The sequence below is a fragment of the Manacus candei genome, unplaced genomic scaffold (genome assembly GCF_025592945.1).
Source record: "Manacus candei isolate 608988 ecotype Guabito, Panama unplaced genomic scaffold, ASM2559294v1 h1tg000050l, whole genome shotgun sequence".
NCBI lineage: Eukaryota > Metazoa > Chordata > Aves > Passeriformes > Pipridae > Manacus > Manacus candei.
The window spans coordinates 36,269,993-36,284,666 of NW_026138098.1; the positions used below are offsets into that span (position 1 = coordinate 36,269,993).

Genomic DNA, 14,674 nt, shown 5'->3' on the forward strand with positions numbered 1-14,674 from the left:
AAACAAGCCCCAAAGGTGGTGTTGCAGCGTGAGAGAAATGACCCATATCTGCCTTCACAGGATCTCGAGCAGTTGTGCTTTTGTTCTACCAGGCTCAACAAAAAAAAACTCTCCAAACCAAAGAGGAAAGGTAACATTCAGTCTTGTCGTGGTTCTGCTCAGAAAGGAAAAGGACACATTTCACCACTGCTTTGACATGAACTCTTTGGCCGGGCCCGCCGTGGCCTCCTCCGCTCCGACACTGGGAGGGAGCCCCGCGGAGCTGGGAGGGTGGGAATAGCCCAAATCCTGCACTGTATTTGGCTACAGCACTGAATAAATTACTACTGATCCTACTGATAAAGCCAGTACCTCGCAGCTACAATTGGGTGTGTCTTACACAACGTATCTCCTGACCTTGGTAATTAAGAGCGTCGCAAGACCTCGGCGGTGACAGAAAACGTGTTTCTCTACCGGTGAAAGGCTCTGTGTCAGGACCACCATGTCAACCCCCAGGTTGTGTTCGAACAGAAAACATGAAGAGCACTATTGTCATCTAAGCAGTAAGTCCTAATGCCACTGGAGTTCCTGTAGCAGCATCAATCAAGGCATCATGGTGACCCCGAGCACGAATCCTCCCCAGTTCCGTTCTCTCGGTTTCGCTGGCAGCCACGTCCCAGGAGAGCTGTCCTCAGCAAGGCAGAAGCAGGTAAGAGAAAGACATTAAAAATCTATGTCCCATCCTGAGTTGTCGTCAGGGGGTGGCTCGTCACTGTCCTCCGGGAAGCTGTCGAAGTTGCTCGTGTCCGTCGGAGATGCGACCTGCGGGAAGGGTGACAAGGGGGTGGACATCAGGGGGATGGACATCAAGGGGGTGGACATCAAGGGGATGGTCATCAAGGGGGTGGACATCAGGGGGATGGACATCAGGGGGATGGACATCAAGGGGGTGGACATCAGGGGGATGGCCATCAAAGGGGATGGACATCAGGGGGATGGTCATCAAGGGGATGGACATCAGGGGGATGGCCATCAAAGGGGATGGTCATCAGGGGGATGGCCATCAAAGGGGATGGTCATCAAGGGGATGGACATCAAGGGGATGGACATCAAGGGGATGGCCATCAAGAGTATGGCCATCAAAGGGGACCTCTGCAGGCAGGCCCCCCTCATCTCACAGCCACGATCATTCAGGAGCATCCACTGCTGCCTGTGGCCAGCCAGGGAGGGCTGCATTCCACACCCAGGAGGATTCCCACTGCCTCCCCACCCTCCTGATCCACGCCCGCTGGGGTTCAAGAGCAGCTGTCCCACCCCTTGGCACAAGGTCATCAGGAAAGACTTGGAAAAGCCTCCTCAAAGCCCAGATTTCCCAGTTATGTCTCCAGGATCCTGCCTTTACATTTCCTGACAAGTGTTGCTCAGCCTAAGGATCCTACTAGAGAAAACCATCTTTCCCAGGATAAGGCCAACCATGTTTTTCTTTTGGAAATAAGGCCAACCACATTTCTTTCTTGGAAATAATGTCATTTATCTACCATAGCTAGATATTTTCCTTTTTTTTCTTTTTTTTTTCTTTGCTTTACACTAGTGAGGGAACCTTTCTTACAATGAGACCTTGACGCAGTGAATCCAATTTAAAAAAATAAAGAATGCAAGAACAGAGCAGCAGCTCTCCAGCCCAAAATGAGAAGTATCTTACTAGAACTGGGGTACTTTAAGCCTCACCCCAAGCAGGCAGAGCAGGCTGGAGGGGACTGCACTGCCACAGGAGAGTTGGGAAGGAAATCCTGCAATTTTTAGCCATTTCACTTGTGTGGAAAAGCCAAAGTCAGAGGCCAACTGACAGTCACAGAGTCATGGAATGGTTTGGGATGGAAGGGACCTCAAAGACCATCCAGTCCCACCCCTGCCATGGGCAGGGACACCTCCCACTAGCCCAGGTTGCTCCAAGCCCCGTCCAACCTGGCCTTGGACACTTCCAGGGATCCAGGGGCAGCCACAGCTTCTCTGGGCAACCTGTGCCAGGGCCTCCCCCCCCTCACAGGGTGTCCTGTCACTCCAGACCCTTGGAAATAGTCTCTCTCCATCTTTCCTGCAGGCCCCTTCAGGCCCTGGAAGGCCACAATTCAGTCACCCAAAGCTTCTCCTCTCCAGGCTGTGCTATTGAGGCTCAGCAGTGTCCTGGCAGCAGGTTGTAAATTGGGATCTTTCCAAAAATCCCATGGAATAAGAGCTCAGGAGCAGCTTTGGATTGCCTCACTGGTAGTGCCATGTAACTAATGAGAGTTAAAAAGCTGGGAAAAGCCTTTTTCTTCAAAAAAAAAAATAGCTAATCTGCATGTTCAGCCCTGCTGGCTCCTTCCCAGCCACCTAGGAGAGGTGGATTGAAGAAGGGAAAATGGATGTGCCCCCATAAAACTGGGTATTTTGGGTCCCTTTTCAGATGTGGCTCTTACTGGGAGTTAGGACTTTGCCAAAAAACTTGTGGAAAACAAGGTGGAGAGGGACTGATGGCTTTGGGGTTGACAAGAGATTGTCACCAGTCCCATGAACCTTCAGTCTATATGGGGTAAAAAAGCAGTGTTGGAAATGCCCTTACTAAGAGAAAAATCCACTAAAACCAGCTAGAAAAACATGCTGGGGCATTTCCCAGGCTGCACAGATAAAGCAGGGATTGCAACTGGATGTAAAGGAGCAAACTTGACTTCATGGTCTGACAAGAAACGTGGTGAACAGTGTGTGCTGCTTAATTGATAGGCAGTAAAAAGAAGCCAAGGTCAGGCTGGACGGGGCTTGGAGCAACCTGGGCTAGTGGAAGGTGTCCCTGGAATAACATGGGATTTGAGGTCCCTTTCAACCCAAACCATTCCAGGACTTTAGAATGAGCTTAACAAGAAAGAAACCAAACCAACCAAACCCAGCTTTGACTCATAAAACACAGATGTGTTGTTTGGTCCCTCTGCTGCAGGGACACGTTAAGTCCTGCTTTCTCCCACCAGTAACTCCCGCGGCCCACGGGGCAAAACAGGGGGATGGGAAACCCCCTTGATCTTTGCTGGCTGCTAAGAAAACGTTGGGATGGCAGATTTAGCCCTGGAGCTGTGGCTGTGCTGCTGCAGGGGCTGCAGCAGGGAGCAGGGGGTGCAATTAAACCCGGCTGCTAATGTCATTCCGGGCGATCCCGCGGGAGAGGCGCGCACAGAAAGGGATTAAGCCGAAACAAGGAGGGGAGGCTGCTGAACAGAAGGGGCCAAGGTAATTTCTATCAGCTAATCCTGTTTGGTTTCCCTTTGCAGCTGGCTTTGTGGGGAGAGAGCTCACAAAGACATCAAAGGAAGAGCTTTGCTCCAAAGCAAAATGAGCGGAGCTGTCCCTGCCCGGCTGCTCCCGGTTAAACATAAACTAGGCCGGAACGGGGCAGGAAAAAAGGGTGAGGAGCACAAAAGACAAGACAGAAGGAAGGGTTAAGGCAAAAGAAAAGGGAGATGGCACACAAATCCCACTTGTCTTTCCAAAAGAAGTAAGAATAGAGGAGAAGGGAAGAGGACACGTCTGAGGGAAGGGGGGAAAGTGGCAGCTCTGCACCGAAATGGGAAAAGGAGATGGAGAAACAAGTGGGGCAGGTGAGAAAGAGAAAAATGTGTAGGAGTGAGTGATGCTGCCCTGACCTCCTGCTGCCAAGGGCACTTTGTCATGGCCATACCCTGCCCAAACTGCCTTCTCCTGGAAGAGCCTGCCCAGAGACCAAGCTGAGCTGGGAATGTGTCCAACGGGACTCCTTCAAGCATCTTCAGAAGAAATGAAGCACATGCTGTCCCCACTGAACCACTGCCTGAAGCTCACAACGTTCCTGAGGGAACTCAGGGGTGATGAAGGAGAAAACAATGAACTTACACTTGGTATTATGGGAGGAGTCAGCGTCCCTTTCCGTAACCCTTCCCAGTTAAAGCCTTCGAACCATCTGAAGGGAGGGAAAAAATCCAGCAGTTACACATTTGTAGCACAGAAAGAAATGTCAGTTGTTTAAACAGTGGGTTTCATCTCCCACACGTGTCACCCTCAGATCCTTTGGAATTTTTCCTGTCACCTCTGTATCTGTTTTTTGGGACTGGAAAGGAAACGTGGGCAGTGGTGATCCCAAATCCCCAACACTCAGGAGAGAGCCCTTCCTCACTGCAGGTGTCCTGGAAGCTGCTCCTTCCCTGCAGTATGAGACCCAAAAATGTCCTTTTTTCATATGAAATTAGCTCCCAGCTTAAACATCCACTTCATCCATTCCTGGGGCTTTGGGGCTGGAGGAGAGAAGGTCCAGCACGGATGGATGAGAGAACCTGTTCCTGGAATGGGTGATTACCCCATTCCAGCAGAGTGAAAACTCCTAAGAAATCACTTAATGACTCCCATCGGACCAAAAGGGATGAAGAATTTACATCATGGATAGAAAGGGGTTTTTAGCAGGACATTGAAATGCCTGTTGCTGTGAGAAGACACTCACTTGTGCTTTTGGATATCTTTCACGCCGTTTTTCAAGTTCCCTAATCTTTCTGATGGATTGTCCCTACAAAAGGAATAACAAAGCAGTTATTTCCTTAGTCCTGAACAACTGATTTCTTTGCACACAACATCAAGGTGATTATATTTCATCCACTTACCTGCATAGTTTTTTAATTAAATTAGCAGCATTTTTGGCAATCTTCTTTGGAAATTCAATCATGTCTATTCCCCTTAATATGATGTTATAGGTCTTCATGGGGTCTGGGCCTGAGAAGGGGGGACTTTAGAGGGGAGAGGGAAATAAAGATTAAAAGCTTGTCTTTAAAATAGCACTGAAGACTGATAAAATATATACACAGATGAGAAAAGGTAGGTGACAACTAGCAATGCCTTGCTTTCTATGGTGTTAACCATTTCTCAGCTGAGGAGCTCTGGATTTCAGGGATGGAAGTACCAAGGGGAAAAGTTTTCCAGAGCAACACGTGTTAAACCTCTTCTTTCCACGGCAGCCCAAGGAAGGGGGCTCTGACCAACATTCACTGGCTAATTCTCTGATGCTGTGACATGATTTAGGTGGGGATTAACTGGGCTCCCACCCAGCAGGGACTCGGCTCCAGCCCTGAAGGACAAGCAGGGGGAGGAGATGGATCCTCTCCCAGCTCCCATATCCTGGAAGTGAGCGATGGGGACGAGCTGAGAACTTCCAGGAAGCCAACATTCCATTACTGCCCACAGCAGCTGTAACAGCCAACACTAATATGCAAAACTAAACAAGGCAAGGGCTGGGTACAGGGACCCACATCCCCACAGTGCCCAGTCCACCTCCTCCTCTTCCTCAGCTGACAGCAAACCCGTTCTCTTTCCCCAGCAGGGCCCAAGATGACTGATCTGAAGTGGAAAAGCAGCTGGTGAGGTCCAGCCCAGCACATGCCAGCCCTGAACCTGCCCCGGCCTAATCAGGGTGACACCAGCACAAACAGTGGGATGTGTTCCCAGCCCCAATGCCCATACCTGCCAGTCAGGAGCTCATACATTAGGATTCCCAGTGACCAGTAGTCTGCTGAAATGTCGTGACCTTTGTTCAGGATGATCTCGGGGGCCACGTACTCCGGGGTGCCACAAAAAGTCCATGTTTTCTTTCCAAATCCTATTTTCTTTGCAAAGCCAAAATCGACCTGGGGAATAGGGCAGAGGGACGTCAGGGCAGGGCATGAGAGGGAATGTCAGGCCTGTGCTCTGCTCCTCTTGAAGTGAAGCAAGGCAGAAAGCAGGTTTCCTCGGGGGAATTTTCTCCCAGTTAAAGCACTGTGGGTTGTTCCAGGAGCAGGCAACCACAGGGACCTTTTTGCTGATTTGTCCTTGTAATGGAAAAGGAAAGTTCTCACAAGAGAAGAACAAACACCAGCACTGAGGGTTTCTTGGGAGTTGTAACTTCCTGTCACTCACAGCTCAGGTTGATTTATTTTGCTTTTGGTTCTCTTTTAAATTCCCACCCGTAGCCTGAGCAAGGAATAATTTTAAATTACCAGAGAGCCAGGACAGATGGGATATTGGGAAGAAATTGTTCCCTGTGAGGGTGGCAAGGCACAGGTTGCCCAGAGAAGCTGTGGCTGCCCCTGGATCCCTTGAAGTGTCCAAGGCCAGGTTGGATGGGGCTTGGAGCAACCTGGGCTAGTGGGAGGTGTCCCTGCCCATGGCAGGGGGTGGGACTGGATGATCTTTGAGGTCCCTTCCAACCCAAACCATTCCATGATTCCATGATTTAGGCTCAACACTGGCCTTTTTGGCATCTACTGCCAAGTTCTCTTTTGGATGCAGTCCAAGTGTCCTCCCAGTTTGCTGGAGGCTGTTGGGATGTGCTGGTGGGCTCACAAACCTCAGAATGCCACTGGCAAGCATGGAAAATCAGATTACACTGGGAAGGGAAGCCCTCTGGGGCCTGGGCAGAGCTCAGGGTAACTGTCCCACTGCATTCCCAGCTGTCCCCCTGCCCTCGGTGCCCTGCTGGCCCACAGCCAGGGGCTGTAGCCCACTCTGCTGGCCCTGGGGGGCTCTGAGATGCTCCTACACCTTGTGCTGCTCAGGAGCTCACATGGCCACGGCCCCACAAGGGATGTGGGACACTTGTGCCATCCTGGATGTGGCTCAGGGAGATCAAAATGTCTCAGGAGCTGGGAGCTGGTGATGGGACCAGTAGAGATCCATGTCCAGATGCTCCTGGGGTGAGGAAAAGGGCAGTCTTGCATCTAATCCTCCTCAGTTTTCCTCTGTCATCCAACACCTCGCTGTCCCCTGTCCCACACACGCTTGACCACAACTATTTTCAAGCCCTTTCAGTCCCTCAGTAGCTCCCAAACAGCCGGGTGGGTTTCTCCCCGTGCTCTTTCCTAAATATTTCTGAACTTCCAGCTGGAATCAGCACCTCCCAGCCCAACCCTGAGCCCTGCTGGAGGCTGGAAAAACACCCTTGCCCTGATCCCACCTCAGCACCTACTGGTGGCCACCCCCAGAGACAGGACCCTGGCCTGGGAGGGGGCTTTTCTTGTGACCTGTGTCCCCTCTGCCCTGACACCTCCCAGGACTCTTTTTGGGGTGCTGCAGGAACTCACCAGTTTGGCATAACCTCGGTGATCCAGAATGAGGTTTTCTGGCTTGAGGTCCCTGTAAATGATCCCTTTGGAATGCAAATAGGCAAAAGCTTCCACCACACACGCCGTGTAAAACCTGGTCGTGGAGTCCTCAAACGAACCTCTGTGCAGGGGATGAGGGAGGGGAAAGGGATAAATCCATTAGATGAATCCCTGGGAAGGGCATCCCTCCCATGTGGACTTCACTCTTTATATCAAAGTACACAAATGATAAAATATCTATAAATATGATAAAATACCTATAAAATATCTATACTGTTCAGTAGAATCACTCTAATGCCTGGGAAATGCCTGTTGCTCAACTCACCTTTACATATCAATTTATATATCAATTTAATTCATATACATTAATATAATAATAATTTGATTAATAGCCATTTTTGAAGTTAACATCTTTGCCTTCAACCCACCTTCACATCTTAAAATATTTCGGGTTCTTTCTAGAATTAATTTCTATAATTAACAATATAATTAATACTAAATCTTGGGGCTTATTCTGCAATTTAGAAGTCAAAACTTACAAATCATTATCTTACAGGCAAAAGGTATATTTTTTTTAAATTGTAATCTTTGGCTTTTGGGTGTTGAAGCCATTTTGAGTCATGGAGATGAAGAAGTCCTGTATTAATGTTCCCAAAGGAGACAAAAGGCAGGAAGATCACGGCTGCTGGGACTCAACTGCAAGTTCAGCATAAACTGCACTTCTGGATCTTTGTTTCAGCACCAGTTTGCAAACAGTTTTCCAAGGAAAACCAAGTCCCTCTGCCTGCTGGGAGCTGGCTGAGCTCAGGAGCCAGTCTAAGCTAGGTGGCAGCAGAAGCCCAGCTTAAATCCCGGAGAATTAAAGATGGAATTATCAGGCTCTGACAAAAGGATGTGACAAACCCAACCCACCACCTCCTAACTTTGCTACAGTCCTTGCTTCAGTGGTCCACAGAAGGCTGCTGGCAAAAGGAAAAACTACAAAAAAAATTTGTTCTAGAGGATTAAAAGAGAATTCAACCTTTGCTTTCCCAGCAATCTCTCCAAATTTAATTCCATGATGTTCCAATGATGAGCCTCTTACACAGTTACAACTCCCTGCAGCTTTTCCTGCCCCACATGCACCCACCCCAAATGCTCCAAGGTCAAATCCTTCCAAGGCAGGGAATGCCAGGACCATGTTTGCTTGGCCATTGCAGCCTGGGATGTAATTACATGCTTTCCTAACTATTTTTTTTCCCACAGCACTTCTGCATCCTGATGGAATAGTGCTCCTGGCAGGGTGTGGATTTGATGCAGGATTCTGCTTCCCAGTGGTCCTGGTGCAATGCCATGGGATATCTGTGCCACCAGCACATGCACAACCTTTGATCTCCTCCCACTCATTGCTGTTGGACCCAACTGGGCCAGAAACACGGGGGAATATCAACAGGAATTATTGCCCACAGTGTCCCTGTGGCAGAGGTGGATGTTGCTATTCCCAGTCACAGAGGGTGGGCAGAGGAGCAAACACAGGGATGAAAACACCTCTGGGATGGGAAACTGTGATTTAAGAACTGTGCCATCAGAAGGACGTGGAGCTGCTGGAGCGAGTCCAGAGGGGACATGGAGATGCTCCCAGGGCTCTGCTCTGGAGCCAGGCTGGGAGAGCTGGGGGGCTTCACCTGGAGAAGAGAAGGCTCCAGGGAGAGCTGAGAGCCCCTTGCAGGGCCTAAAGGGGCTCCAGGAGAGCTGGAGAGGGACTGGGGACAAGGGATGGAGGGACAGGACACAGGGAATGGCTTCCCACTGCCAGAGGGCAGGGATAGGTGGGATATTGGGAAGGAATTGTTCCCTGTGAGGGTGGGGAGGCCCTGGCACAGGTTGCCCAGAGAAGCTGTGGCTGCCCCTGGATCCCTGGAAGTGTCCAAGGCCAGGTTGGAGGGGGCTTGGAGCAACCTGGGCTGGTGGGAGGTGTCCCTGCCCATGGCAGGGGGTGGGACTGGATGGGCCTTAAGGTCCCTTCCAACCCCAACCATTCCATGATTCCATGATATCAGAAAGCATTCCAATTTGTAGGAGCACAGTTTTCTCCAACTCACCTGTCCCTGAGAATTGTCCAGAGCTCTCCCCCCAGACAGGCTTCCATCAGCATGTACAGGTACTTGCTGTCCTTGAATGTCCTGTAGAGCCTGGTGGTGCCAAAGCAGAAAATCCCAAAGAAATCCGTTAACCAAGCGTTCCCACTTCCAGGGCTGGGTTAATGGCTGGACTGGGTTAATGGGTGATCTTGGAGGTCTTTTCCAACCCAAACAAATCTGTTGTTCTAGGATTTGTCCCAGGACTTTTTGCCTAGAGAATATTAATTCCTAGATAATTCTTCCTGTGGGTCACTACTCAGATAAAATTTAGGTTTAAACCACCAGAGGCTGAATCAGCTCCAGTACTGGGTAATACTGATTTCTGGGGTAGCACTCACCAGTGTTTCAGCTCTTTCCTTACTCTGGTATTGTTATTTTATATTATTATCTCCTTGCTCTGTGTTGACATTGAAAACCTCAGTTATAACATGACCATTATATGTAATTCTGTATATTATATATATGTATTCTGTATATATTATACAGAATACACATTATATATCACATATTATATATGTATCCTGTGTGTATATATATATATGTATATATATAAAAATATATATTATACAGAATACACATTATATATCACATATTATATATGTATCCTGTGTGTGTGAATATATATATATATGTATATATATAAAAAATCAAAGGTCAGCTATAACTGAGCATTACATAAGGTTAAAATTTATGGGTTTAACAAAAAAAAACCAAAAAACCACACCTACTTCTTGCCAGTTGGCCAAAATATAACTTATCTTAATAAACATTTCATCTACATGAAGGTTTACAGAAACCTTCAAGAATCCAAAAGGTGAGTAACCACGTATTTTTAATTGCTTGGTAATCTAAATGCTGCTCAAAGACTTGCTCTAGCTAAGAAAGACCTGCTTGGCAGAAAATTTTCTGGGCATCAAATCTGGCCTAAAATGTGCAGATGAAAAAATAATCAAATATTATTTATCAACTGTCATGGAAGCCTAAAGTTTATGCAGGATGAAAGGGCATTATATGGGCAGATTAAACAGCCTCCAGTTGTAAATGTCACCATATCTGAATGCCTTTTTTATTTATTTTATTTATATATTTTATTATTTATTTCCTTACTCACCTCAATATTTATCTACGAGTCAATTTTATTTAGTGCTGCTTGGCCTCTTCTGGTTTAATACATTTTCATAACCAAACAGAACCTGTTCATCAAAGATTTTTTAATGAACAGCTTCATGATGAATTAAGAAAACAGTCAAGTTCTCTGGGAGTTTTGTCTTTCCTGTTTTGGTATTCCTGATGTCCTTGCTCCAAGATCATTTTAAACCCCCCTTTCACCCACTATCTCCAAACTCAATTAATCAAATTTGTGCCCACAGCACCTGGAAAAATATGATCCCACCTGGCCCAAGAAGGGGAATAAGCAGGTTGTAAAGAATTTTGGGATAAAAATCGTAGGACAACTTCAAATTCCCCTGGATGTGCAAAAGGAGGAGTGAGGGGGAAAAGCAGACAGTGAGTTTGATAAACCAGGTATTTTTTAGCAAGAGGAGAAGGTTGGACTTTATGACTTAGAAAATCCCTTCCCAGTGAAGGGTTTCCATGGGGCATTAAATATAGTTCAGGGAGGGTTGTTCCTGCAGGATATGGGAAGAGAAGACCTCCAGCTGACACCTCCTTGTTTTCCTTGCCTGCTGAAAGGGTGAGAAGTGGGAATGAAGGAGGATTTCATTTATTAGCCATGAAGATCAGTGGCTCCATTAGGAAACGTTTGCAGGCTCAGGCTTTATTTAGGAAGGGTATTTCTGGCAATGGTGGCAACTGTCCCTCTGCTTGGACACCTTCCTTTCCATCCCCACCCCGACACAGCTCAGGCTTCCGAAAATCAATCCAGAGGCTGAAATAGCCCCGGGGTGTGTTTGGCTCTAGGGAACGGGAGCATGTTTGGGAATCCAACACCAGAGCCCAAAGGGTGTCACCCTGCAGTTGTCCCCCATGAATCAGAGCTGAAGCCATGGGCTCTGGGGGAATCCCAGGGATCAGCCCGGGAAGGAAACCCCCCCTCAGTGACCAATGGGTACCACGTGCTTCCCTCTGCATTCATCCAGGGCTTTGTCTGGGGCAAAATCTGAGAGTGGGTTTGAGCTCCTCCAGCAAAAGGCAAGTGTTTGAGGCATCTCTGAGGGTGGGATGAAGAACCCTTGGCTTAGGTGCCCTTTCAGGTGGGTCCAGCTCAGTGACACACCAGAGCTCCTCACCACCCACTGCTCTTACCCTGAGCTCTCCTTCCTGCTGACAGACACTCCCAGTCCTTGAGGAGCCAGGGAACAACAACCAAAAATGCCTGGCACCTGATTTCATTCCCTGAAGAACCACATCTGCTTAGGGTTGGGACAGGGATTCTCCCCTGTGAGGGGGGACAGGTTGCCCAGAGAAGCTGTGGCTGCCCCTGGATCCCTGGAAGTGTCCAAAGCCAGGTTGGACAGGGCTTGGAGCAACCTGGGCTAGTGGAAGGTGTCCCTGCCCATGGCAGGGGGTGGGATGAGATGAGCTTTAAGGTCCCTTCCAACCAAAACTATTCTGGGATACATGGACATGGAGCATCCCCCACCAGCACCAGCGAGCTCTGCCCAGGCTGCTGGGGGTGCAGCTGCTCCAGGAGCCACAAAGCCCCCTGAGCACAGCACACAACCCAGTAAAGACCTGAGTAAAGTTCAGGCTTGGGTGGACATCCCCCTTGGGAGGAATAATCCCACATTTACCTGGAGAAGACTTTATTCCAGGCACTTTATGGACAGTCCCCCGCAGGGAAGCTGAGGCTGAGGGGTTTTGGGTGCTGGCTGGGTTATCCCTGCGTGGTTCCAGGGAAGGCTGGGGTGGCCTGTGAGGCAGGGGGGTGGTACCTGACGATGAAGTCGGAGTGGGCGCTCTGCATGATCTGCTTCTCGGAGCGGATGTGCTCCTGCTGCCGCGTGTCCACGATGTGACGCTTCTTCAGGATCTTCATGGCGAACGTCTTCGACTCCTCGCTCTTCAGCTGGACCTGGGGCACAGCAGGGAACACCAGGCTCAGAAACAGGGCACACGGGAGTCCAGCTGCCTGGGGACCCACCCTACCTCCCAGCAACCCCACCACCCAACCTGCCTCACCTCTCAGCCATCAGCTCCGCTTTGGGACGAACCCGGTCTTTCTAAAGACCCGGCTTACTGCTAAACTGAAAAGCCGTTCCTAAAACGCCACATTTTTAGGGGGAAGCCAACTGTTGGTCAGGAGATTGTTGCTAGTTAACATCCAGAGCCTTTTCCCACAGCCAATCAGAACTGGCTCTGGCAGGGAACAGCAGTCCTTGGATGTTGGCAGAGGATGAGCAGACCTGGCTTTTCAACAGCACTGCCCGGGCACGACTTTACTTTTAACCTTAAGCCTCCACAGCCTATTTTTAGCCTGACTGCCCTGACGAGGTTGGCAGGGGCTGTTTGCTTGTTTGCTGGTGTAGCCCTGGCAACTCCTGCACCCTGAGCCACTCCCAGGGACAGGTACCTCTCCCAGAGCTGGCTGGATGGTGGCCAACCCTCCAAAGGAGAAAGGAACCTCATCACTGACCTACCAGGCCTCCTAATTTGCTGAATTCCCCTGACAGCCACTCAGAATATCGTTGCCAGTTAAATGCTTTTCCCCTCTTATAGTAAGAGGTGCCATCTGGTAACTTCTATTTTGGTTTCCTTGTCAGAATTTGGCTTCTGCCAGCAGGGAAGCAGCTTGTCTGTCATTGATTCCCACCAGAAACCCAACCTGCCTTTTAGGTTAGGAGACAACAGTCATGCAATCCCGGTTTATTTAGTATAATATCTGTTTTTATGCAGTTTTGGTAAGAGAAATGTGGGTTATAGGAGACGTGGCACCTTCACAGGATCACGGAATGTCCTCAGTTGGAAGGACCCCCAGGGATCATCCAATCCAACTCCTGGTCCTGCCCAGGACACCCCAACAATCCCACCCTGTGCCTGAGGGCGTTGTCCAAACCTTCCACCACTCCTTTCCCAGCCCTCCCACCATAACCCTGAACAGTTTCTGGTTCATCTCCTTTGTCCACATCATGGGGCAGGGAAAACACAATTCCCTCAGCATTCCCTCTTTGGCAGAGATCCACCTGGGACCCTGATGTCCACAACCCCAAAAGGTTGGTTATCAGGTGGCAAAGACAATTCCACCACCCTAATAAACAAGGGTCCACCCATCCATGGCCAAACTTTTCATCAATAAACTCTTTTTTATCCATATTTATGCACACAAACACACATATATACGTACATACTGAGGCCAGATTTGTGGCTCCTGGTTTTCCCACAGCCACAAGCATTTCCAAGCCCACATGAAACTTCCCTTTTCACACTCCTAATTATCATCTTTGCCTGGAAGCCCAGGTTTGCCATTTCATCTTCAGGGAGACGAAGCACAAAGACCTAAACAATCCACACAAAATAAACCAAAACACTTTCCCTCATCTCTGCTGCCCTGGTATTTATTGAGCTGGGGCAACCATGGCTCAAAACAGAAAAATTCTGCATTTATGGCCAACTGAAAGTGATAAAAGGATTTTTGGTTTGGGGTTAGAGTTTGGGTTTTATATATTTTTTTGATGTTTCATTTTGAACAAATGACACATGGGCTTTATTTTAACTGTTGGAATGAAATGGTTTGATATTTTCCTACCTAAAACAAACCAGGGAGGTGACACATGGGGGATGAAAATTAAGGTAAACTCTGGGCTGAGAAGAATTCACCAAAACTTGCAAAAAATAATGAAGGTTTAGCAGGACTAAGCATTTACTTCTGGAGAACTCACCCCTCTTGCTCTCGATGGCAATCTGGATTTCTTGGCTTCCCATCAGACCTTCCATGTGCTGATGGACAAGCACTATCAGCTGCCACCCAAATTATTCCACCCCAAAATCCATGCAAATCCCTCTTAGATGCTCCAGGGCAGATCTGTTCTCTTCCAGCCCGTATTTTTTAACATCAGCTTGGCCACAGACAAATAACAACCAACAGTGGAACCAAGAAAGCAGCTCCAGCAGCAAAAATGAACATTTCTTGGTTGATTTGGACACGACACATAAAAAAACACTCTGAACTTTTTGAAACACAAATTCCTATTTTTTTCTAATGTTAATCAGTGTAAAAAATAAACACCAAAACCTGGTGGAGGCTCAGATGAATAAATTCCAAAGTTAGAGAATAAAGGGTGCTATGAATAAACCCCTTCTGTTATTTAATCCTATGGATTCTGACTACCTAATTTTTATGAAAAGGGCTATTTCTTTCATTTCATTACTATTTTTTTTCAGAGATAGAGAGTTTGGGGAAATAACCAGCTTTCACACACGGCTTTAAAGTAAGTCCAGGGAAGGAAATTTCCATGAGGAAGTAGCAGGCAGTGGTTTTGTTGGGTGTTT

The 14,674-nt window shown here is 48.3% G+C and overlaps 1 protein-coding gene across 6 annotated transcripts in view; it reads right to left on the bottom strand.

Moving 5' to 3' along the window:
• Window positions 1-125: 125 nt before the first annotated feature.
• Window positions 126-14,674, bottom strand: part of PRKG1 (protein kinase cGMP-dependent 1) — a 377,420-nt gene continuing 362,871 nt past the window's right edge. For 5 of the 6 annotated variants that reach the window (XM_051799629.1, XM_051799628.1, XM_051799630.1 and 2 more), the window contains 8 exons: window positions 12,121-12,260; window positions 9,188-9,277; window positions 7,086-7,227; window positions 5,488-5,651; window positions 4,635-4,757; window positions 4,478-4,540; window positions 3,877-3,943; window positions 126-801 (listed from right to left, as the gene is read on the bottom strand). In XM_051799629.1, the coding sequence (XP_051655589.1) occupies window positions 703-801; window positions 3,877-3,943; window positions 4,478-4,540; window positions 4,635-4,757; window positions 5,488-5,651; window positions 7,086-7,227; window positions 9,188-9,277; window positions 12,121-12,260 (888 nt within the window). In that variant the 3' untranslated portion in view covers window positions 126-702. Of the gene's footprint in view, window positions 802-3,876; window positions 3,944-4,477; window positions 4,541-4,634; window positions 4,758-5,487; window positions 5,652-7,085; window positions 7,228-9,187; window positions 9,278-12,120; window positions 12,261-12,367; window positions 12,538-14,674 lie in introns of those variants that run through there. The other variant, XM_051799633.1, reaches the window with a different exon arrangement.